A 23,487-nucleotide genomic window follows, 5' to 3' on the forward strand; every position below is an offset into this window, starting at 1 on the left:
CGAGCCAGATCAGACTTGATGCGAAAGAAAAAGATGTGTCGGTGATAGCGTGCTACGAGAGTTCAGCGCGTTGGTGAGAGAACCCAGATGGCAAACGCGCAAGCACTTTACTCGAACCCGCAAGATGACGGCCGAAGCGGACAGATCTAGGTAGTACGATGACTGTAGAAAAAAGGTGCAGTTGTGCGAGTTGAGCGCGAGATGCAATGCGCAGTGGGGGTGATTGCGCTGATGTGTTGTGTAAGGTGAGGGAGTGGACTGTCGCGCGATTCAATCTAAAATGCGACGGCGCGCTGAGAGTGAGATGCGCCAGCGACTTCTACGAGATTCGCAGCGAGCCAGAGTTCAAAGAAGCAGTGGGGATAGGTCGCAAGAGTTGAGGCTGATCTACGTCAAGGGCGCAGTGGCAGGTGAGTAAGACCTGTGTGATGAAGCCAGAGGGATGGTCGGGTGGTTCCTTCGTGCCGAGTTTGAGGAAACAGCGCTAGCGGTCGGCACGTGACGACATGATGCAGTGCTCCACCCCAGCCGGACTTGCAAGCTTGCTGGCCGGACGCTTGCAGCATCTGGCAGCCCTGCATTTGTTGACCCAACAATGTCCCGGCTTTTCTGTACATGTGGCCTTTTCCAGCTATGTGGCCCACAGCAGAAACTGTGCCTTGCATACAGCATAGCATACGAACATTTTCTGTCTTGATATGTTTTACTGCAGCCTTCGACAAGGACCAACGCTATGCCGAGGCGATAAGACGTCCTGTTACATGTTCCAAGCTTAGTACTCCATACTATGGCTTGTATACACGGACATGGGCAGTAGCGGCTACGCAAACGTTGGCGAGGAACAAGTGAACACGAATATGAACATGAACATAACGGAAAACATGATTTGTTCACATCACTACATGCAAGACGCTGTCTGGGAGTCTTCTTCACTCCACATCAATTGTCCATGCATCCCGCAGCTCCGGAACTGAGGGACTTCCGAACGTTGCCCGCGCGGGTAGCATTTCTTTCGCTGCATGGTTGCGCGACCATGACGACCGTGCGAGCTCCACCGATATTTTCTCGCATCATCCCGATCGCAGCCTTTTAACTCGCACCCATCCGCCCGACCTCTTATCCTTCCTCACACATCATTGCAATGGCATCTGCTCTACGACTGTCGAGCGCTTTCCGCGCTGCCGCCCCCCTGCGGACCACAGCCTTTAATGGCCTCCGCTGCTACTCCAGCAAGACTCAGGTATGCCCACTTGCTTTCTCGAGGCTAAGAGATGCGCTAACCAAATCAATTGCAGTCGCTGAAGGAGACCTTCGCCAACAAGCTGCCCGGCGAGATCGAGAAGATTAAGAAGCTCCGCAAGTACATGCTGCCACCTCCACGCCCACCGCAATGCACCGCTAACATCATATCCTAGGGAGCACGGCAACACTGTCATCGGCGAGGTCACTCTCGACCAGGTCTACGGTGGTGCTCGTGGCATCAAGTCGCTCGTCTGGGAGGGATCAGTTCTCGACTCTGAGGAGGGTATCCGTTTCCGCGGCAAGACCGTATGTGATTTCATTTTCACCGCTTTCCCCAGAACCACTGCTCATACAAGATAGATCCCCGAATGCCAGGAGCTCCTCCCCAAGGCCCCCGGTGGCCAGGAGCCTCTCCCAGAAGGTCTCTTCTGGCTCCTCCTAACCGGCGAGGTCCCCTCTGAGCAGCAGGTCCGCGACCTCTCCGCCGAGTGGGCTGCCCGCTCCGACGTCCCCAAGTTCGTTGAGGAGCTCATCGACCGCTGCCCCAGCGACCTCCACCCAATGGCTCAGTTCTCTCTCGCCGTCACTGCTCTCGAGCACGAGTCCAACTTCGCCAAGGCCTACGCCAAGGGTATGCCCAAGTCGCAGTACTGGGAGCACACCTTTGAGGATGCCATGGACCTCATCGCGAAGCTTCCCACCCTCGCCGCCAAGATCTACCGCAACATCTACAAGGACGGCAAGGTTGCTCCTATCCAGAAGGACAAGGACTACTCCTTCAACTTGGCCAACCAGCTCGGTTTCTCCGAGAACAAGGACTTTGTTGAGCTGATGCGCCTGTACCTCACCATCCACACCGACCACGAGGGTGGCAACGTCAGCGCCCACACCACCCACTTGGTTGGATCCGCTCTCAGCTCTCCTTACCTGTCCCTGGCTGCCGGTCTCAACGGTCTTGCTGGTCCTCTCCACGGATTGGCCAACCAGGAAGTCCTTGTCTGGCTCCAGAAGATGAAGAAGGCTATTGGCAACGACCTCAGCGACCAGGCCATCAAGGACTACTTGTGGTCTACCCTCAAGGCTGGCCAAGTCGTTCCCGGATACGGCCACGCTGTTCTCCGCAAGACCGACCCCCGCTACGTCTCCCAGCGCGAGTTCGCTCAGAAGCACTTGCCCGACGACCCAATGTTCAAGCTTGTCAGCCAGGTCTACAAGATCGCCCCCGGTGTTCTCACTGAGCACGGCAAGACCAAGAACCCCTACCCCAACGTCGATGCCCACTCTGGTGTCCTCCTCCAGTACTACGGCCTCACTGAGCAGAACTACTACACCGTCCTCTTCGGTGTATCCCGTGCGCTCGGTGTCCTTCCCCAGCTCATCATCGACCGTGCCGTCGGTGCCCCCATTGAGAGGCCCAAGTCTTTCAGCACTGAGGCTTACGCCAAGTTGGTTGGCGCTAAGTTGTAAGCACGTTACTGCAACGTGCTCTACGGTCAGGAGAATGTGGAGGAATTTGTTTGACATTCTAAGATACCTTGTCCTGTGTAGAATTGCAATGTAAGGATAGGGAACGGGAGCATTACGGCGCTATATCACTACTTTTCAGTGGACGACTTGCTGTAATCGCATGTCTTGATGACCAAAAATCTACTCTCCATGAAGTTCATACTATGTCTCTGTCTACGGTGAATCCCTGTGAGCAACATCTCCGGAGAGGATAGGATTGCACAAGCTTGGTCCAATTGTAGCGGTGCAAAAAAGCAACGAACGGTGAGAAAAGTAACCGGGATATTCGGAGTGTGGGTATCCTCTTTCGTTGAGCGATGGGGAACCGATACGGATCGTTGAGCTGTGCAATGTGCCCGACGCCAATCCGAGACCCAACAATTCGCTGTGCAACTGATGTCCTCCAGGGCTGTATGTAGAAAGCGCAGAAGCAAACATGAAGACTCTCGCATTGGAGGGAACGGTTTTGCACAGGAACTTGGATTGCAAAAGCAATGCGAGACCCCTCCAACATGGTACACTGCTGCGGAAAGCACGAGCGGGACATAGCTCTTCCGCCAAGTGGCCGATAGCCTCAGGGACAACCCCAATTATAGCGCGCCCGGACGGCGGTCAACCAGAGCAACACAGACCACCTCGCAAGCTTGTACCGTTTTTCTATGCATCCCTTTCCTCTCTTTGCTCACACACTTGATACTACTCACATTTGCGACGGAGCACCCTTTTGCCTTGGTCAGGCCGCATATCTTCGACAAGAGAATCCCAGAGAATGAGCTCCACACCTGCGACGGGCGTCCCCAGCATGGCGAGGAACGGCCCGCCATCGCTCGAGAAGAAGCCGGTCAAGTTCAGCAATTTGTTGCGTGAGTTTGCCTGCAAACGGGCGACGTTGATGTATGCTGACTGTAAGGACAGTTGGTGCTGGTCTCAACATGTTTGAGTAAGTAAACACAGCCCACTTCAACATCACGATAGGATCGACGCTGACTGAATACAACAGAGTGACAACTCTGGGACAGGTATGCGACTAGAGGAACCATGTGTTTCCGGGAGATGCACTAACCACCCATTATAGCCGTTGGAGGTCGTCAAGACTACCATGGCTGCCAACAGGTCTGAAGGCTTCTCGGGAGCTATTGGCCGCATCTGGGCGCGTGGAGGTGTTCTTGGATGTAAGCATACATTTCATGATCCTCAAGAATTCTTACCAACACAAGTACAGTCTACCAGGGCCTCATTCCATGGGCCTGGATCGAAGCCTCCACCAAAGGCGCCGTCCTCCTCTTCGTCGCTTCGGAAGCCGAATACTACGCCAAGTCATTCGGCGCTCCCGACTTCGTCGCCGGTATCTCGGGCGGCATGACTGGTGGTCTTGCACAGGCCTATGCCACTATGGGTTTCTGCACTTGCATGAAGACGGTCGAGATCACAAAGCACAAGGTCGCAGCCACCGGCGCGAAGCCCCCGGGTACGCTCGAGACATTCATGCAGATCTGGCGCACGGAAGGTCTCCGCGGTATCAACCGTGGTGTCAACGCCGTCGCGGTGCGCCAGGTCACTAACTGGGGATCCCGCTTTGGTTTGTCCCGTGTTGCGGAAACCGGTATCCGCAGGGTTATGGATAAGGAGCATGGCGAAAAGCTCAGCGTGGTTGAGAAGATCACTGCTTCAGCTCTCGGTGGTGGTTTGAGTGCATGGAACCAACCCATTGAGGTTATCCGCGTTGAGCTTCAGTCCAAGACTGTTGACCCCAACCGCCCCAAGAACCTCAATGTTGCATCGGCGTTCAGGTACATCTACTCGAACAACGGTATCAAGGGTCTTTACCGTGGCGTTACTCCTAGAATTGGTCTTGGCGTTTGGCAGACGGTTTGCATGGTTGCTCTAGGTGACGTGTAAGTTTTGCCATCACTACACCTATGTCCGCAGATATGCTAACAAACTTTTAGTGCCAAGGAGGCTGTTGAGAAGCTCACCGGCGACAAGGTCACCGCGAAGCATTAGACGGCGTTCGGATTCTCGATCTAGCGGGTTTGATGTTCATCCATGATCTATCCAAGCGGTTTGTGAAGGCCTTATCTTCGCATGGGAAAGCATGACTAGAGATATATATGACCATGGTGTTCATAGCGCAATAAGATTATAATGCTGAAGAGGCTGAAAGGCCTCTGACATTAAGACCTCTTCTCGATTCCGTGCCTGTGTGAAGTTCTGTGAAAATGCATCTTCAGCGACTGTTTCTTCCTCTTACGAAGAAACTTGTTCTTGCTAAGTTGTACTTTACAAAACCTACCTTCAATGTGCTTGCGGCATTTCACGTTGATAGGCTCATGAGATACAATACAATGTATCCCTCTACCTGGGCATGCGTTACAACTTATTAAACCGAGCTCCTTCGTATACTCGGAGCAGTCACACCACGTTGTACTGTCCAATCATAAGACGGCGCTCGGCGCTAGCTCACGTCACACATGTGCAACCAACCAACCAACCAACTTAGGTTCCTTCTCCTCTCATCTTCGCTCCTGGATCGCCTCACTCCAAGCAAGAATGCGGGATTCATTATGTACCAACATATCGCCTGTATCCCAACGGGTGACCACCGCGGAGACAAAAGGGTCAGCTATCCACTGGGCTGACGGATTGATTTCCCAAGATGGCTGCTGACCCAGAACAGTTCTCCAACAATGTCGCACCACCAAGTTTAAGAGGATGGCGTTGCGACTTAACGGCACTCTCGCATCGGTATAATCTCTATTTTCTCGCCTCTGTCGATACAATTTGTGTCTATTCACCCAGCTTTCCCGATCAGAACTTATCTAGCGAGGCTGAGCTTGTCCTGCATCCGCCCAAAACTGGCATCATTAGCCAAGGAATTGACCCCTCGAACCCTCACTCTGTTACCCGTATCCTCGTTGATTATCTCGGTAACGAAGAGATTCTTCTTTTGACCTGTGACGATGGCGACGTTATTGGATATCGAACTCAAGAGATCCATCGAGAATTGCAACGCCGAACCAATCTGCATGAGACTGCCAATGACGACAATGTTCATGTGTTCCTCCACCGCAACGTTGGCGCGAGTGCATGGGGTTTGGCTGTGCATCGAGAGGCCCGCATCATTGCGATTAGCGCGGTAATGACAATTCTTACGTCTCATACGCGCCCTAATCCTCTAACCTTGAATAGAACACCCATAGGATCACGATAATCGCATATGCACTCGCTTCTGATAGCGAACTGGAGGTCTCAGACCACAACACTCACGAGACTCCGCTGCCTGGCCCTAGCTTTCTGTATGGCAGACAAAAAGATAATATCTTCACTCTTTCGGCGACCAACAATATCCCTGCATTGTCGTTCTACGGCGGCTCTGGACGTTGGCTATTAAGCAGCTGCATCGATGGTAAAACATCGCTCTGGGATTTGACTACAAGAGAAGAGGTAGCCATATTCCAGCTGGGCTGGTGCGCGAGCGCGAGCGATCTCTCAACGCCGCCTCGTTATAGTCGTCACAGATTCCTATGCGATTGCCCGGCTGCTCAAAATGTCCTCCATGGGGCCTGGGGTACTATAGCGCTAGATACACGATCAGCATATGAGTTGAGACCGGAGAGAGAATCGACTTTGGGTCTCACTATGGCCGACTTTCTGGATGTCACCCATCAGAAGGAACGCTTCCGAACTTCACACCGGGCCTCCCCATATCCCGAGGCCAGCGAAAGTGACTACGATTCGGAGGTCACAGATGACGAAGAGGATGGCATAGATGACGAACCGCCCGCACAGCCTTTTGCGCAGTTGATTCAATCTGTAAGTGAACACATCCACACGAAGAAATCCGTGTTGTCTGAGTTGTACCCAATACTCAAGGTGTACCTTAAGGGTTTACACTGGCAAGTTACTGCAAGTACCACAAAAAGTAGTACAGGGATTGCTTTTAGAATATCTCTCTTACCAGACGACATAGTGCTAATTACATGGTCGGTATTAGATGGCAGACGAACTTCATAATGATGATACTACACAACCACTCATTCAATATCACTCTCATTTCGATTTATTGAACCAGCTGGGGATATTGTATACGGCCCATCCAGTAGTCAAAAGACCTTATCGTGTTGTCAAGACTACAAGACAGATCACACAACTTGGTGGCATGGTAAGATCTGCCTCTTAGCCTCGTTACATTCCTCCAAGCTGATCGGCATTAGGAGGTTATCGATTCTCCCTTTCTGATCTTTACAAAGGAGGACGTGTTTCTTGTTCAAGGCTCATTGAGGACATCCATGAACTATACTCTAAACCAGGTAAGAACTCCGATGCACGAACTGCATTTGAGACATGCACTGACTTCGTACACCAATATTGCAGGTCATTGCTATGCGTCGTCCACTACATCCAGGCCAATGGGTAGAATCTCTCACTTCTCAAGATCGACACTGCTTCTTCTCTGAAATACCCGAGCTAGGTATCTTCATAGTCGGATCTCCGATTGGTCATGCAGGCGTATTCAGCCTGTACTACGCCAAAGACAAGGACCACGAACGGCCCCGATATGGTTTCAAGCTCGAGTACCTGTTGCCTTTCCACAAAAGTAATCAGACAGCAATCGCGGGGGTACCGCAGGGACAACTGCTTGGCATAGCTGTCGCACCCACACAAGGTACGATCATGCTGTGTGCTCATTTACTGCGTCTACCTTGTGACTAACATTTGGACTAGGCATGTTTGATATCTCAAAGGACGCTGAAACACTGGAACAAGAGGAAGAGACGCCACAGCCAAGACGTTGGCGCTTGTTGATGTACTATACAGATCATACCGTGTTGAGCTTTGAGTTGTCGAAGCAAAGAGTGGACGAGTCGCCGTCCTTGGGTGATATGGTTGTTTAACACTTTGTGTTGAACAGATGCTGGTCAAGCATTGCTGGGTACGATGATGTTGTATTTTTTTTTATCGACAGTATGAGTAAGTGACATGCTTCTATTGCTGTGTATGTTTCATTTCCCTGTGACGCCAAAGCCGAGGTCGTGAAATGACGACGTAAACCTGTCCGACTGGCACCCAACGCCCAAGAAGCTTAAAGCCATGAAAATGCCTTTAATCAACATGAAACACCGAATGCGCACTACCCTACTCTTCCAACCTCAGATCTACCTCAAGGACCCTCCTTCTTGCCCTCACCGCCAACCTTTCATTCCCCATCTCCTCACTCTCGTCATCATCATCCGTCTCATCAGCCTCGGCCTGCTCTAATATCCGCCTCAACTTCTCCGCCGTCACCCCCTCATCCGGTACACCTTTATCCAGCAGCTTCTTCACCTTTTCTATAACCCGCTCGTCATTCATACACAGATACAACGTCTCTAGATGCGCATATGGGCGCAAAACAGGGCCGATGAGTGCGTACGAGTCCAGTCCAGAGTAGGATACGAGGAGACGTTCAATCCGCGATAGCGTGGCAGGTGGTAGAATGGAGGATAGCGTTGTGAGACGAAACGTCTCGGTGGTATTACACGCAGCTGTAAACCTTGCACTCAACCATAGGATATCCCGGCTGAAGTTGAAGTAGAAGCTCTTTTCACCTTCCTTCCCATCTTCTGCTTCGCCAATCTTGCGGCCATGGAAAGAGAATAAGGCGGTAAAAGCACTCGAAGTGAAGGTGATGATCTCGCCGCCTTCGTGCGCAATGCTGAGGTTTCTGGATTCTTGATTTGTGGAGAAGAGTGGAGGAAGAGGGGGAATATAGCGTGTACGGGGGGTATGGTCGATGGTGTTGTAGGTGTGAAGTTCAAGGAAACGGGTTCGTGGTGCTGGTGCAGCGAAGTACCAGATTAGCGAGCGGAGCTTGGAAGGTAGTTTGACAAAGTGTGGGAAGGTGTTAGGGCTTTGGCCTGTGGTATTGGTGGGTTCGGGATTGGAATGTTGATCTACGATGAAGGTGTTGATTTGCTGAGTAGACTGGGTGCCAGGATGGGGTGACGGTATGCGATGGACGTCGAGGCCGCTGCCCTCCGAACCGTTGTCGCGGTCAATGTTCATAGCACCGGAGCATGTAATATTGAAGCTTTGAGCAGCAGAATCGGTCGTCATGACGGCATCTTCCGGCGATTCCTTTACAGTCAACATAGCCATCATGGTGTCGAAGGACCTCTTCAACGGATTGGAGATCATCTTCCACAGTTGCGATTAGGTTGTCCAGCAAGGTGGTGATTGCGTGTTGGAGCCGTTTTAGGAGTGGGAAGTTGCGGCGGATCGAAGACAGAGCTATTCGCGTTGATGTCGCGGTGACAGTACGCGGGACTGCAAACGCCTCAGTGGCGCATGGTTCCAGGCTTTAGGCCGCTATTGTGGGCGTACGTTACTCAGTTTGCGGCTGATCTTCACATTCACCTGTGGTGCTGAGTATACTGCGAGAGTTAGCCCGAGTGTACCGAGTCCATGTCGATGCGTTTACTTACTCGAAAACTGCCGTCAAGTCATTCTTGAAACTACCAGTAGACCGTCTCTGAGGTGCTTCATTCAGGTTCTTGGCGGCCATGTTCTTTTATAGTGAAACCATCGGTGTGACGCATAGTCTAAACCCCTCGTAGACCGAGTCTTCGACGTTGGCAATGAATTCGTCAAACGCTTCTTGGCTTCGAAACGACACGCACCATATTTTCACCCTATGTTTTACCATGCTTGTTGTGAACGAGCTGAGAGCAACAGCGGATGTCCCATGGTACGAGGCGTATAGCTTTGCTAATCCGTTTGTCGTTTGTAGAGGGAGCTTACTTTCGTCCGACGCGCTGATACGAGCATTGTGATACTTCGTCTGTCTTTTCAGCTTCGATTATGGACGATAATGAAATCGATGGACGCGTGTCGGGTTGTGTCCAGGAAGTTCATGTAAAGTCGCTCCGGGCAAGAGGCCAGAAAAAATCGCTAGAGATCTGACGGTATTGGTAGCCGCTCCATAATTCTTGTTGGTCTCACGCTAGCTATTTATTTCCAAAGCGTCCATAGTCTCGTCCAAACTGGGCTTCAGATACGGGTGGTTGATTATGTCGGGTTCGGAGGCCATGCGCTTGTAGCCGTCCGCGACAAGCTCTTGTACATCGAATCTAGATGTAACAATCCTAGAACCGAAGGACACTCCTCGCTCATCCATTTAAACTCCTTCTCCATACCGAGTCTTACAAGTACAAGATTCCCTTGGATAACAGACAAGAATCTGAATAATCTTGCACCGGCAGTCCCCCTGGTCTCTTTGATCATGGTACTAAAAATGGGTCCATGTGGTCGTTCACGTGTCTGAATGGTAAATACCTCGATGCTGTGTTCTTAGTAGAAGGAACGCATGTAGGGAACAAAGCACATAGGCTTTGTACTGGGTTATAGTACTGCAACTACTAGCTCACTTCAATATGCGCTGAAGATGTACTGATCCTGGAAATGCTGAGTGACACCTTTTATGTCGAACGCTACTACCGTCACTCCTGTACGGCGGTTTTGAAGATTAGCTAGGGCCCGGGTTTCCGCCCCAAGCAGAGGTTAGGACTCGCAGTTCTTGACGAATACGTAGTAACCTGAGTTGTTAAGCTTCATCATGGGTTGTGGACAAGTTGATTTCGAGCGGAGGGTACTGTCAAGTCATAAGTCAAGAGGGGCTGTATTGAGAACAATGGCAAAACGGTGTAACAGATGATAGTGTGAACATGAGAGGATATTATAAAGTATAGTTTTGTGCCAGTGTTCGTACCATGATTGGGTGTGATTGACAGGAACCAGTTGGACGGGCTTTTCAAGACAACTAAGCTTCACTGTCAGGTCTAAACATTACTCCTCTGTAACTTCCGAAGGCCAAAAGACCCAGGCAAAGACAACCAATAGCTTCAGTCCGCAAGCAGTCCACAAGGCGCCTGCGAGACCTACACTACTGTGAGCGTATAGGCCGCCAATGCAAGCTCCCAACAGCAGCAACACTGGTGCACCGATCCTCCTATTTCGCTCCACGTTCGACGGCTTGAACAATTGCGGGTCGGAAAACAGATCGCAGTAGTTGCTGGTAAGCACAACACTGGTCAGGCCATTATACTTCAAGGCACGCGACGTAACCGCCTGCCCGCTGGACTGGAAAGCAACTGAAGCAAGCGGGACGAGCATCTGCCAATGAAGGCCTTCCTTGGTGTCCTCGCCGAATGTCGCGATGAATGCAGCTACAGCGATAAGCAGCATCTGGAAAGAGTAGGATACGATGAGCACCCATCTCTTGGCGGGTGAAAAGTAGCGATGGAAGCGCGCGAAACAGAACGAGCCCGCACAGAATGCAACAATGGACGTCAAGGCTTTGATCCAGCGAATGCCCTCAGTAGGTGCAACAATGCCCAAGCCAAGATAGACGGTGTTACCTGTTTATTGGTAAGCTTCTGGTTCGGGAAAGATGCTGCGTCTTACTCACCCGTCTGCATGCTAACAAAAGAGCCCCATATGAAGACTGCCGAGCTATCCAATAGCCCAGTAATAATGTAGCAAAACAACAAAACAAGGTCTGCCCAGTTCTTCGTAACATCGCAGTTCATGTGCCGTTTGAACCGCTGCACAGTCCCCGTGTTGTCCGACTTTCCGCCGGATAGTCCATTTCGGCCGAGAAGCGGCGTTTCTTCGTCTGCGCCGCTGCGTGTGGCGTCTCTGCGTGATGCGTTGCTCATGGTTGCAGGCGCGTGGGAGAGGATATCGTGTGTCGAATCGAATCCTGGGAGGGTTGCGAGGACCGGTAGTTATGTCAATTGGAGCGGGGTGCAGATTTTCGCGCCAGCATAACCGGGGAGACGCGAGCCAGTATGCAGATCGTCAGGCACTTGGACTCAAGCTTCAGTCAAGCTTTGGATGCTGAGGACGGCAATCGCAGGATAACTCAGGAAGTGTGGCTTGTAGACCTTCCCGATGTGGCTTTGCAATGCGTTTTGTGTGCGGGGAAACTGTTTTGAGTGGGTACGGTGCATGGAAAAATGGTGGTTGATGTGCGGAGATGCCGCGGGAATGGATGAGTGATGGTTTAGTGTCAAGCCAGCATCATAAATAATAATGGCTGGATCTGTCGTCATCGGAACACGGCATTGCAGGACGCGCAATGCATGCGGCACGTCAAAAAGGCATGGCCTGCCGGCTGAATAACTTTTGACTTCGCGATCCTCTTCAACTTCTTCACTTGAGGTCAATTGAAGCAATCATGCATCTTCCATCGTTGCTTGTCGCGCTTGGCGTATGCGGTGCCATTGCGGCGCCCTTGGAGCAACAACAGCCGCTGCCTGGTAGTGCGCGACACCACGCAGGACCTAACAAGGTCTTCAACCCATACAAGCCCGGCAACCGTGATCCGTTTGACAAGAAGATTGATTCACAAGGCGACAAGCTTCAGCCACTACCATACGTGAGTCCAGCATTGAGATGGTTCCTCCGCGGAACAACAAACAGCAAACATGGACGCGACGCACATACTAACAACAGTGTATAGCGCAACGGTGACGGAGCAAGTGTACTGGGTCCTCGCAACCGCGCCCGTGAGCGACAAAACCCAGATCTCGTCCGCCCACCCAGCACCGACCATGGCGCGATTCCCAACATGCGCTGGTCCTTCGCCGACTCGCATATCCGTATTGAAGAAGGTGGCTGGACGCGTGAGACGACGGTCCGCGAGCTGGGTACCAGCAAAGAGCTAGCCGGTGTCAACATGCGCCTCGAAGAAGGCGTCATTCGCGAACTTCATTGGCACAAGGAAGCCGAATGGGCCTACGTCCTCGAAGGCAAGGTCCGCATCACTGCTCTTGACACTGAAGGCGGATCCTTCGTCGACGACCTAGAGAAGGGTGACCTGTGGTACTTCCCTTCTGGGCACCCTCACTCCCTGCAAGGTCTCAGCCCCAATGGAACCGAGTTTCTACTGGTCTTTGACGACGGCAACTTCTCTGAAGACTCTACCTTCTTGCTCACTGACTGGATGAGGCTTACACCCAAGTCCGTCTTGGGTGAGAACTTCCGTGTTTCACCAGAAGTCTTCAAGGCCATCCCTGAGAGTGAAAAGTACATCTTCAAAGGCTCGGAGCCTGGTCCCATCGATGATGAGGTTCCAAGTGGCAGCAAGGGGTACAAGAAGTCAAAGATCCAATTCACCCACAAGATGCTTGCCCAGGAGCCTGTCAATACAACCGGTGGCCAAGTCCGAATCACCGACTCGACAAACTTCCCCATCTCCAAGACCGTCGCTGCAGCACACTTGAACATCCAACCTGGTGCAATCCGTGAGATGCACTGGCACCGTAAGTCAATCACTCACTCCTCCATAACACGTCTCGTTCTAACTCATTTCCGCAGCCAACGCAGACGAGTGGTCCTTCTTCATCAAAGGCCGCGCCCGAGTGACCATTTTCGCCGCCAAAGGCACAGCGCGCACTTTCGACTTCCAAGCCGGCGATGTGGGCGTCATTCCTCGCAACATGGGCCACTTCATCGAAAACCTCTCTGACGATGAAGACGTCGAGGTACTGGAAATCTTCCGCACAGACAAGTACCAGGATTTCAGCTTGTTCCAGTGGCTTGGTGAGACGCCGCAGAGGCTCGTCAAGGAGCACTTGTTTGCGAATAGTCCCAAGGAGGCGGAGGAGTTTGAGAAAGCGATTCGTGATGCCGAGAGGGATCCTATCAAGGATACTGAGGTGGACGAGGAGGAAAAGGAGGAGTTGTAGGAGTGGGGATAGGTACGAGACGAAATGAATGGGAGGGGGGTTTGGGTTCACAGTGTGGAAGACGAGGATTACGAACGGGTGTTCGCTATAACCTTTGCGCTTGTAGTACAATTTCCGAATGATTATTAATATTCACGTTGTTGACAACTCCATGTGATGAAGTGTTAGCCGTAGTCGGACGAACTCAGTCCACCTATGACGTCACCCTTGATCCATGATCCTTTTTACAACCCTTACCTTGCTTTTGCGGCAATATTGCGCCGCAAAGCTTATGACATCTGTCGTGATGGTTCACCACGTGGGCGCGTTGATTGAGCGTTGTGCTTTGCGCTCCCATTATGACATTTGGTGGTGTTCAGCCATGTCCTCCTATACGCATGTTTCTTCGCCATCACCGTGCCCCGCAGTATGCCCAAAAGGTAGGACTCTCTCTCGCCTTGGCCACAATATTTGTCTCTACTGGTATCGCTCAGTCTCGACGTTCGACACTCGAGGTTCTATTTCAGGCTCGACTAATATGGCTCCCAAGTCGCGAGTTGGGTATCTCGTCAATGGAGGGTTCGTAGATTGCAGCTTCTGCGTCTGGGTGCCACAAGAACCTGCCGACGTTCTTCGAGGAGCGCAGGTGTGAAGGTTGGGTGCATTGAGAGTCGTAGCTAGGTGTAATTTATCAGGCGCATTGCTGGAGTTTACTAGGGGATTGTGGACCTGCGATGCCGGACTGAAGCTTAGGGTCTCGGCGCCTAGTCTCATGCCCGAGCAGCAAGCTGAGCACATCTCCAGGTTCTATGAGGGGTCGTAGGCGATTACATTGCGGTTCTCGTTCTTCGGCCGTAAGCTGACTTTGCCTCATGTAGATTGTACATGGTGCGCCCAGTCATTCAAGAATCGGGGTTCGGTGTCTTCATGGTGCCCGACAATGATGACGCCCATGCTGACGCAACGTCGCAGTGCATCGAAACCTTTTGGTCAACGTATTCGTACACGGTAAATCGGATATATCCGTCAACTAGGCTGACGAGACGGGTAGGTGAAGCGCTGAGGCAACTGGGAGTGGAGACGGCGTTGACTGTGAACAAGGGACAGAGCATATATTCCACGTGCAATTGCAGGAGGGGCCGAGTCCGCAGTTCGAAAAGCATGTGGAACCAGCACTGAGGTTGTTGCTGTGTAGAAAAGCACACAGCACGTTTGATGAGCGCTGCTAGCCATGTACGGGGTGATTGTTGCGAGTACGCGCGGCGTGGATATGTGGAGCGTCTTGATGTAGCGCATGGGGATCGATACGCAATACGATCTAGGTTCGCTACTGAAACTGCTTTTACGGATACGCGCTTGAGACAATCGGGACCGCTAGGCCGTTGCCCGCGCACAGTCGCACAGCACGCGGTGGCGCTGTGCCAAGCCAGTCGCCCGCTGTAGCTTGGTGATAGCGTTGATTGTGTCGCACATGGGCAGATAAACTGCCTCGCTGCGATGGCATGGTTCGAGGGTGGTGTGGAGAGGGGCAGGGCCGACTGCAGAGAGATGAAAGATGGCTCTTCAAACAGCCGTGGCCCCATTAGCGGATCGCATCCAGGCTCTCATGGCCATCCAGAGGCGTTGCTCTGTTGCGGGGCGACAGTCCCGCGAAGGGGGTCTTTAAGGGTCCAATGTCCCCAGGATGTTGGATACGCTAGGCTGTTTGCGGCGCCATCTGGGCCTTTGGGTCTCCGTTTTGTGCTCCCAAGAGCTTGGCGTGCATTAAGAGGATTGTCCTGTGTTGCACCTGCCTATAACGGGTCCGTGGGCAGCTGGAGCAAAGCAAGTGGTTGCCCGCTCCCCTATTTCTCGTGCAGAGACACGGTCAATCTATACGTTGCGCTGCGAGATTGATCTCCCGTCCCTCTCAGGGTCCAGCAGCGCTTGAACCAGCCAGGCTAAGCGTAGGCACAGTAGCGGAAGAATAGCAAGCTACAAGCCTTGGGCCGGCCCACCATGCGGTACCGTTGGGTGTCTCCTTTGTTGGCCTTCCAGTCGTTGGCACCTCCGGTTCTCGCGTGCGTAAACGTGCCACCAAAGTGACGTACCAGACGAGCTCCGCCCCCTTCGCAAGCAAACGCTCCAAGATTTCGCCAGGGCCGTGAACCGTGCACACGGCGTAGGCGGGAAATCTCCCCAAAAAGTACCCAGGTTCGCCAGAGGAGATTCCATCTGCCGCTCCTGCCTTTCGTATATATCCTGCGTCCCGCTGATTAACACGCCCGCCAACCCTCACCTCTTACAACCAGCGCCAGCAAATACCATGTCGCGACACAGGATAATCGCGCCCGCCGAAATCGAGCGCCAGATTGCGCAAGGCGAGCCAATCGTAATTCACGAGGGCTATGTCCTGCATCTCGGAGAATGGATCGATAGGCACCCGGGTGGTCGTCTCGCTATCCTGCACATGGTTGGAAGAGATGCGACGGACGAGATCAATATGTATGTACTGCGGGAAGAGCCTTAATCTACTTGGACCCTACCAGCCCTACCCTAAAGGGCAAAGTCCGTCCACACACCATGTCGCCGGATGGCTGCGGAAGGGTTTGGTAAGCACAGATTGACCTCAGACTGACCTCACAACAGCTACCACACCAATAAGGCCCTGCTTATGATGACAAAGCATCGCATCGGTCGTGTCCAATTACCCTGGGCTAACCTTGAGCCTCCAATCCGCTCTCCGGACTACTACATAAATCTCAAGGAGAGAAAGCGATTGGCCGCGGCGCCAGAGTCCGAAAAGTCACGTCGCGGGAGGAGCGTCGACCTGGGATCCGTTGGTCTACCCCACACTCCGTCGCAGGTACCGTTACTACGGTGCATGCAACCCTACTGGGCCTCGCTAACAGAAACAAGGCTGCAGCCATCATCAGCAAGAAGTTGATCGGAAAGTCGGATACTTGTGTGTACCGCTCCAGCAGCCGACCAGCAAGCGACCCCGAGAAGCTCCCTCTTATCGCAAGCGAAGACGAGGCTGAGACGCCCGTCATCACCGCTGCAGAGGAGAAGAAGAGACACAGGGAGCAGTATGCCATCGAGCAAGAAGAGAGGGAGATAGAGGAGGGCCTCCGGGATAACCCTTCGCTCGACGTCGAGACGCAAAAGGTTATTGTTCAAAACTACCGTTTACTCCACCAGCAGTTCAAGGACGAAGGCCTGTACCAATGTCGCTACTCCGAGTATGCCAAAGAGTCGATCCGATACGGCCTTCTCTTTGCTGCCTTTGGTGGTTTCCTCTACATCAAGTGGTATATGACATCTGCCATCTTCCTTGGTCTTTTCTGGCAACAGATCATGTTCACAGCACATGATGCCGGCCATCGTGGAATTACCGGCAACTTTGTCGCCGACACCCTCATCGGCGCTTTCATCGCAGACTTTTGCTGCGGTCTCAGCATCGGCTGGTGGAAGTCCAGCCACAACGTCCACCACCTTGTCACCAACATGCCCGAGCATGACCCGGACATCCAGAACATCCCCTTGTTCTCCACTTCTCCTACCTACATCAAGTCCGTTCTATCGTCCTTCTACAACTTCCAGTTTGTATGGGATGCCGCATGCGATGTCATGGTCCCCTACCAAAAGTACCTGTACTACCCTATCATGGCTTTTGCTAGGTTCAACTTGTACTTCCTAGGCTGGTTGCATCTCGTCTCACCACGAGCAGCACAGCTAGGCGCAGCGTGGTGGACACGACACGTCGAGATTGTCTTCATGTGCTGCTACTGGTATCTCTTCGGTTACCTTCTCGTCTGGATCACACTGCCTACCTGGCCAATCCGTGTCGGATTCGTCATCGTCTCGCACATGGTCACCATGGTCTTGCACGTACAAATCACCCTCTCTCACTGGGGCATGCCCACCTCGGATCTCGGACCCAATGAGTCTTTCCCCCAACGTCAAATGCGCACCACCATGGATGTCGATTGCCCACCCTGGTTAGATTGGTTCCATGGCGGTCTCCAATTCCAAGCCGTCCACCACCTCTTCCCCCGCGTACCGCGCCACAACCTCCGCCGAGGCCAAGAGCTAGTCCGCGAGTTTTCTTCCAAGACCGGTGTCAAGTACAACTGCTATGGCTTCGTCGAGGGCAACAAGGTCGTCATCAGCCGCTTAGAGCAGATCTCGCAGATGGTCAAGATCATGGTCGAATGCCAGAACCACATGGCTGAGACTGGCGAGAGCGGATTGCATTAGTACGCGCGGGCGCGGAAGTTAGTTTCACTTTGCTGGTGTGTATCAGCTTCATGATGATGTGTTAAACTTGTAGACCTTATCTCCTTTGTAATGTGCATAGTTAGCGAAAAAGAGGCCACAACAAGAACACTACGAGCAATATACACGATATTTGCATATATTTGTTCCTTTCATTTTTCTTTATTCTACATAGATGGGACTGACTGACCTGTTACTGATCAGACTCGCTAGAACAATAAGGGGCTCCGTCCCGTGCCTGTCATTACACGGTGGTGGATACCGGGAATCTCGCCTAGAAGGCCGAAGATGCACACGTCCTAGCCGCGAATTCAGACAAAAGCGGCAACCGAGTCATATGAAGGCCGGTAGATGTTTATGAACAGGTACCTTGACTTATGGGTTCCGAGCAGCAACAGGTTTGACTTTCATTTCCGATCTGGCTGTGTAGGCATTCTCGGGTAGTTCCGTTGCCCCTAGCTACTTTCAGGGCCCAGCTTCTCGAGTATGCCGAGGTCGTCCACATGCAACATTCACCACCTACTAACCATCAAGCACGAACGCTCACGGCGTCAGCATCTTGTCTTTGTTCTAGATTCACATTCCATCTCGTGTGTTTTGAACCCCTTCCGCACAATGCCTGGCGTCGCGATTACAGTGTCCGTGCACCCAACGCCCGGAGTCACCGGACGCCCGCTCCGAGCCTTGAAGCCCATCACAAAGATGAGGCTACAGAGCCACGTACAAGAGTTATTACTACGAAAATCTTTGGTGGAGTACTCTATAGACATATGCGATCAAGTTCCTCTATATATATCATTTATATAAGGTGGCGGTGCGGCTGCTACGTGTAGTGTGGGTTCGCACGGGCGGAGGAGGCGTCGCAGGCTTCGGGCGACTACGAGCACCTACAGCACGACGCGCAGGCTTTAGTTTGACTACAGAAGCTTTTGAGGTTGTAGATTTGCCTCTTTAGGACTGTTGTATACCTTTTGCAGAGTCGCGAGCCTGTTTAGCAGCGGCTCTGGCAGCCTTTCGCGCGTCTATTGCTTAGCGTTCCTCTGCCTTAACCTTTGCACGCTCTTCCTTCTCCCTCGCCCGCTTTTGACGCTTCTCTTCCTTAATCTTCTCCTTGTATAGCTTATTAGCAGCTGCTAACTCCTTCATCTCTGCCTTTCTTAGCTCTTCTTCCTCCTTCTCTTGCTTAGTAACTGCCATGCGGATGCGCGCCTCTTAAATAGCTCGAGGAGACCACACCATCGCCCCGCCGTGATACTCCTAGTGCTGTTGCAAGTCTAATTGCCTGCTAGGTTGCTTCTAACGCTTCTATTTTAGGTATAGCTTCTGCCGCAAGCCTTCTAGTTCGTTGTGAAGGAGCTCTACCTGTGTCGATAGGTGGTAGATAGTTTGGCTAAGCTTCCGTGCACCTGCACTGCGAGGATCCTTCACCTCTGCATGCAGTGTAGTGCAAGCTCTAAGCTAATCCTCTGCAGAATAGGCTGTAGAACTAGAGGAAACTGAGCCTGAGTCGCTAGGTGTTGCGTGGCGGAATCTATCTAGTATAACGTCAGGGTTCATCGAGCTTATCCCTGTAGCAGTGAAGGCGTTTTGTATAAGCTCTTCCTTAAATGTGTACACCCAGGCAGGCCAGAATAGGTGGAAGAAGTCACCTTTCGTCAATAGCGATAGGCCTTGAGACTTCTGGAGGTAGTCATCGAGCTCGGAGGCGTAGGCGGAGGAGAGTAGCTTAAAGCAGACTACGTCTAACGGCTGCAGCGTCTGTGTACTATGAGGTGGCAACACAGCGAGTATAATTCGATTTTAATCGCAGTAGCCAATGAAGTCCTGCGTTAGGTAACTCCCGTGGCCATCTACTATCAAAAGCCTGTAACTTCTGCGCGCCTTTAGCTTTGTATAGCGGTTAAATACCTGTTCAAGCTCACCCACTCACGTGAGCCATCTTAACAAGCCTGCCTAACCTCCTTCTTCTCATATTAACGCCTACTAAAGATGCGCTTCGACCTTCCAAGTACCTCAATTGCGAAACCCTTCTCATCTATATTGTACGTATTCTCTAGCTTAACGTTATACTTAGTGATCTTCTGCTGCAGTAGGTTAAAGTAAAGCTTATACTTATATCTAGACTCAGCGTTATGGCGATTGGAGTCTATACCTGTCGCCCAGTGGCAGGTAAGTCGGTCGCGGTGACGGTGCAGGAAGCGTGTAACCCAGCTATTAGAGCAAGGATCCTAGGCTACTTTAGACGCGAAATTTTGTACTATAGCTCTTGTAGGTAGCAAGTGACGCGCTAACAGTGTTTCTGTATACTGCACAAGGTCTGCTTCTTATTGTGGGGTGAGCTTTCGTTGGTTTGGGTCAGCGACGCCCTGAGGGACCTGCACACCGCGGTGCGCGAAACACCGTGTTTTTGAGCAATATTTGTATAGACAAGTTTATCGCCTGGGTCTAAATTACGAATCTCTGTAAGCGCATCTTGCAGGCCTGGCATGGTTGTTGAGTTGTTACGCGTTGAAATACTGTGTAGATGTTGCGTGCCGGGCGTTCAGTGACTCCGGGCGTTGGGTGCACGGACACTGTAGTCTCTGCTGATGTGTAAATCCCGTGCGGAGCGGGCAGCGATCTCCTGGTCGAGGCTCACTTTCATTGCGAGATCGTCTTATCATCACTGGCAGCAGCGGGCTCGAGTACGCTTTCACGAGAATGAATCGCATGTTCTCTAGGGTCAAACACACAAAATATCCTCACAACAGCGTTGGGATTGAAATATGGGCTTGTTATTGGTTGATTACTTGGACGGTAGGTTTGGTTTGATCTTCAGAGTACAAGACGCCGTTGAGTAGAAGTCCGGAGGCGCGTACCCGTACGTGCTTCTTGAACACGAGGACTAGAGAACGGTTCTCCAACGACCTCTAGGGAACTCCTTCGTCGAAGCGATCGATACTTAGGCATGAACCAACTTCCTGCACTGCGAAATAGTACCCGCTGGCAAGTGACTTGATTTACATCAATGCCAGCGAAAAAAGCAACAAGCCACTCGTGGGCTGGAGAATCTCTTGGATTGAAAGAAAGTGGCTGTCTTTGTTACAAAGTCGCGCTTCTTGAGGAACCTGATTACCTTAAACCATATCAAGCCGTACGAAGAATAAGTTTGCAATGTTCCCACTCTCAAGATAACGCTCGAGCATATATCTATCGGAAGTCTGCATTGCATTGCATCGGCATGGGGCCCAAGATACCGAACGATGGGAGAGAATTCGCCAACGAGAAAATATCGGTCCATGAAGCCACCGGCCCAGCGTGTAGACACGAGTATCATGCCGATCTTGTCGGGCGCGCCAATACATACGCCTACTTAAGCTATGGCGAAACTGGTATGCCCGATGCTGAGGCTATGGGACTTGTTTGATGTGGCAAACGACTCCACGAGACTGACCGCGAGCAGACAGCTGATTCGATAAGTAAGCGGATACATTGATGGCCGTGGATGGTACCTGCGTTAGTTCTAATGTTTTTCTCAGTACATGGAAGTCTAAAGTTGGTTCGACTTTCGCCTAACCTTCGGTTTCGTGAGTCTGCATACTGATACTATTGCATTCGCGATCTGTCCTACAACACTCCCCACGCTTAGCACTGAGGTATGTCCATTATTTCGAGCTGACACGAGCGGATCCTTAGATTGATCTGAAATGTCTGCTTGCGTATCTTCAACGAATGATCGGACAGTTTGCCTATTCGGTGCACACAAACTCCACAACCACATCCACATCCCACGTGCCAAGCATCGAAGCCACCCCCAACAGGCTCTTGCACGCTACTCCAACGTCACACTCGGTAAAACCGCCTACTCAGGGCCATTTAATACCAATCATCTACCTTGGGATACAAGTTTTTGCCTTCTTTTACGGAAACTGAGTACCGCAATGTCCATCGCCAAGGCAACCCGCCGCCTTGGCTCGGTGCCCAGACATGTACGTGTATGCTACGCAGCAGTGACCCGACGGTGAGCAATATAAAACTTCCAGCCTGTAGGTACTGCCTTGACTTCTTTACCCTACTACCTCTCACGAAACATCCTATTCGAGTCCTCGTAACACCCTCGTTACCTCTCACACCTAACTTGACAAGACATCTACGGTCGTTTCTACAAATCAATCAATATGAGGTTTTCGGTCATTACTCTTCTCACTGCCGCTGTCGCTGTTGTAGCACAGGACAATGTCTCTGTGACTGCCGGCGGTGATTGCGAGCCCCATGGCGATCACTGGTAAGACGATCTGAATGTATCCTTTTCCGCATGGGTTCAAACTGACAGTATCCAGGCACTGCGCCGACGGTGTTCCAGAACCTACTACTCCCCCAACTCCAGAACAACTCGCTTCCCACTCTGCTGAGGAGGCCGCCGAGGAGACTGGTGCTTCTACCCTCACCTCTACTATCGCCTCTACCACCATCACAGTCGTAACCTCTGGATCTACCTTGGTCACTCCCTCTGCATCCCACAGCCACGACGATGAGGATGACCACGACCACGAGGCTACTGCCAGCACTTGCGAGCCCCACGGTGACCACTGGCACTGCCCTGCTGGCGTTGCTGAGCCCACTACTGCCCCCGCCGAGACCGTTTCTGGCACCTCTACCGTCACTGCTAGTGGCGACGCTGCTGAGTCTGCCGCTGGCACTTCCAGCGCTCTTCCTGAGCAAACCTCTAACGCCGCTGTCGCTCTTGGCGCTGGCAAGGTCGCTGCTGTCCTTGGTGCTGCTGCTTACTTCTTGTAAGTGCGGATTCGCCTCGACAGTTTTGGGGGCCTTTAAATGTATCCAAGCTCTTGAATGAGCGGATATGCATATGGTGGATCAGCATATCCTTACTACACGACTTCATTGTAAATAATAAGATAATGGGTACTCACGATGACATACCAATTCAAAGTCAAAGAACAAAAACCTCTACCTCAAGATTTAGTCTTGAACTAGTTTGATTCGTGACGCTGTGATTTCAGTTTCTTTTTTTATGTGGATGTTCTATCAACTGACGTCAAATATAGGCAATATACGACAGGACTAGCCAAATAATGCACTGCATTCCGATGCTTGCTGAATTGTTGATCCTGACATCCATCCATACGAGCCGAATTGAGTCTAGACCTTGACGTCTGATTCTAGATCATACATGTCTTCCCTTCTTCCACATCATTATTTACCGGTGAATACTCTATCTGAAACTTACCTATAGGTAACGTGTTTTATAAGCGAGTCGTCCTTACAAGCGAGTCGTCCACCCCACTAACTTTGATCACCTTCAAAGCTACGCAACGCAACAACGTAATAAGGTAGAACAAAGCGATTAATATAGTAGATTAAATAGTATCTACAGCATCCTTTTTGCACGTTCGTGAGTTGTGCCCAGTCTCCTGCACCTCCTGCAGCGCGCAATAGCCTGGCGGCTAAGGCCTGATCGCTCACCACCTTGACGCTGTTCACGCTCAATCTGCTGGTCAGCCTCCTTTGAGCTAGTATATCCTCTCCTCTCCCTTTGTTAAGGTCCCACGCTTCTGTATCCGTTTCTTTTGCGCTGCCTACGCTTAGTTGCTGCCTCGTTGGCTCTCTCAAGGCAGGTAATCTGATCGCGCATAAGCTCGGCTGAGAGCATCATCACCTCAGCCCCCTTTTAGCTGGTTAATCGCCTCAATAATTGAGGCTGGTGATGAGCTCTTATGCTGCCGCACGCGATCACGTATTAACGTTGATTGAGCCTCAAGCTCACGTACGTTGC

General features: G+C 51.8%; 8 protein-coding genes across 8 annotated transcripts; 6 read left to right on the forward strand and 2 right to left on the reverse strand.

Annotated features, from left to right (window-relative positions):
• Window positions 1-1,141: 1,141 nt before the first annotated feature.
• On the forward strand, window positions 1,142-2,709 carry ALTATR162_LOCUS3308 (uncharacterized protein; the record flags this gene model as incomplete). Its single annotated transcript, XM_043310914.1, has 4 exons — window positions 1,142-1,240; window positions 1,296-1,360; window positions 1,416-1,548; window positions 1,603-2,709. The coding sequence occupies 4 exons, from the start codon at window positions 1,142-1,144 to the stop codon at window positions 2,707-2,709; spliced, it is 1,404 nt and encodes a 467-aa protein (XP_043166849.1).
• An 841-nt stretch (window positions 2,710-3,550) lies between these two features.
• On the forward strand, window positions 3,551-4,752 carry ALTATR162_LOCUS3309 (uncharacterized protein; the record flags this gene model as incomplete). Its single annotated transcript, XM_043310915.1, has 6 exons — window positions 3,551-3,611; window positions 3,664-3,688; window positions 3,749-3,767; window positions 3,824-3,920; window positions 3,971-4,643; window positions 4,698-4,752. The coding sequence occupies 6 exons, from the start codon at window positions 3,551-3,553 to the stop codon at window positions 4,750-4,752; spliced, it is 930 nt and encodes a 309-aa protein (XP_043166850.1).
• Window positions 4,753-6,387: 1,635 nt separating this feature from the next.
• ALTATR162_LOCUS3310 (uncharacterized protein) lies at window positions 6,388-7,643 on the forward strand (the record flags this gene model as incomplete). The annotated part of the gene is made up of 6 exons (XM_043310916.1): window positions 6,388-6,561; window positions 6,622-6,634; window positions 6,849-6,910; window positions 6,963-7,058; window positions 7,123-7,414; window positions 7,474-7,643. The coding sequence occupies 6 exons, from the start codon at window positions 6,388-6,390 to the stop codon at window positions 7,641-7,643; spliced, it is 807 nt and encodes a 268-aa protein (XP_043166851.1).
• Window positions 7,644-7,884: 241 nt separating this feature from the next.
• On the reverse strand, window positions 7,885-8,889 carry ALTATR162_LOCUS3311 (uncharacterized protein; the record flags this gene model as incomplete). Its single annotated transcript, XM_043310917.1, has 1 exon — window positions 7,885-8,889. The coding sequence occupies one exon, from the start codon at window positions 8,887-8,889 to the stop codon at window positions 7,885-7,887; it is 1,005 nt and encodes a 334-aa protein (XP_043166852.1).
• Window positions 8,890-10,572: 1,683 nt separating this feature from the next.
• On the reverse strand, window positions 10,573-11,444 carry ALTATR162_LOCUS3312 (uncharacterized protein; the record flags this gene model as incomplete). Its single annotated transcript, XM_043310918.1, has 2 exons — window positions 10,573-11,144; window positions 11,195-11,444. 2 exons carry the CDS (start codon window positions 11,442-11,444, stop codon window positions 10,573-10,575), a joined length of 822 nt encoding a protein of 273 aa, XP_043166853.1.
• A 521-nt stretch (window positions 11,445-11,965) lies between these two features.
• ALTATR162_LOCUS3313 (uncharacterized protein) lies at window positions 11,966-13,478 on the forward strand (the record flags this gene model as incomplete). Its single annotated transcript, XM_043310919.1, has 3 exons — window positions 11,966-12,166; window positions 12,251-13,052; window positions 13,108-13,478. The coding sequence occupies 3 exons, from the start codon at window positions 11,966-11,968 to the stop codon at window positions 13,476-13,478; spliced, it is 1,374 nt and encodes a 457-aa protein (XP_043166854.1).
• A 2,284-nt stretch (window positions 13,479-15,762) lies between these two features.
• ALTATR162_LOCUS3314 (uncharacterized protein) lies at window positions 15,763-17,696 on the forward strand (the record flags this gene model as incomplete). Its single annotated transcript, XM_043310920.1, has 3 exons — window positions 15,763-15,941; window positions 16,086-16,302; window positions 16,356-17,696. The coding sequence occupies 3 exons, from the start codon at window positions 15,763-15,765 to the stop codon at window positions 17,694-17,696; spliced, it is 1,737 nt and encodes a 578-aa protein (XP_043166855.1).
• A 4,175-nt stretch (window positions 17,697-21,871) lies between these two features.
• On the forward strand, window positions 21,872-22,490 carry ALTATR162_LOCUS3315 (uncharacterized protein; the record flags this gene model as incomplete). Its single annotated transcript, XM_043310921.1, has 2 exons — window positions 21,872-21,978; window positions 22,034-22,490. The coding sequence occupies 2 exons, from the start codon at window positions 21,872-21,874 to the stop codon at window positions 22,488-22,490; spliced, it is 564 nt and encodes a 187-aa protein (XP_043166856.1).
• Window positions 22,491-23,487: the final 997 nt, after the last annotated feature.

Source organism: Alternaria atra (genome assembly GCF_907166805.1).
Source record: "Alternaria atra isolate CS162 genome assembly, contig: 22, whole genome shotgun sequence".
NCBI classification, from domain to species: domain Eukaryota; kingdom Fungi; phylum Ascomycota; class Dothideomycetes; order Pleosporales; family Pleosporaceae; genus Alternaria; species Alternaria atra.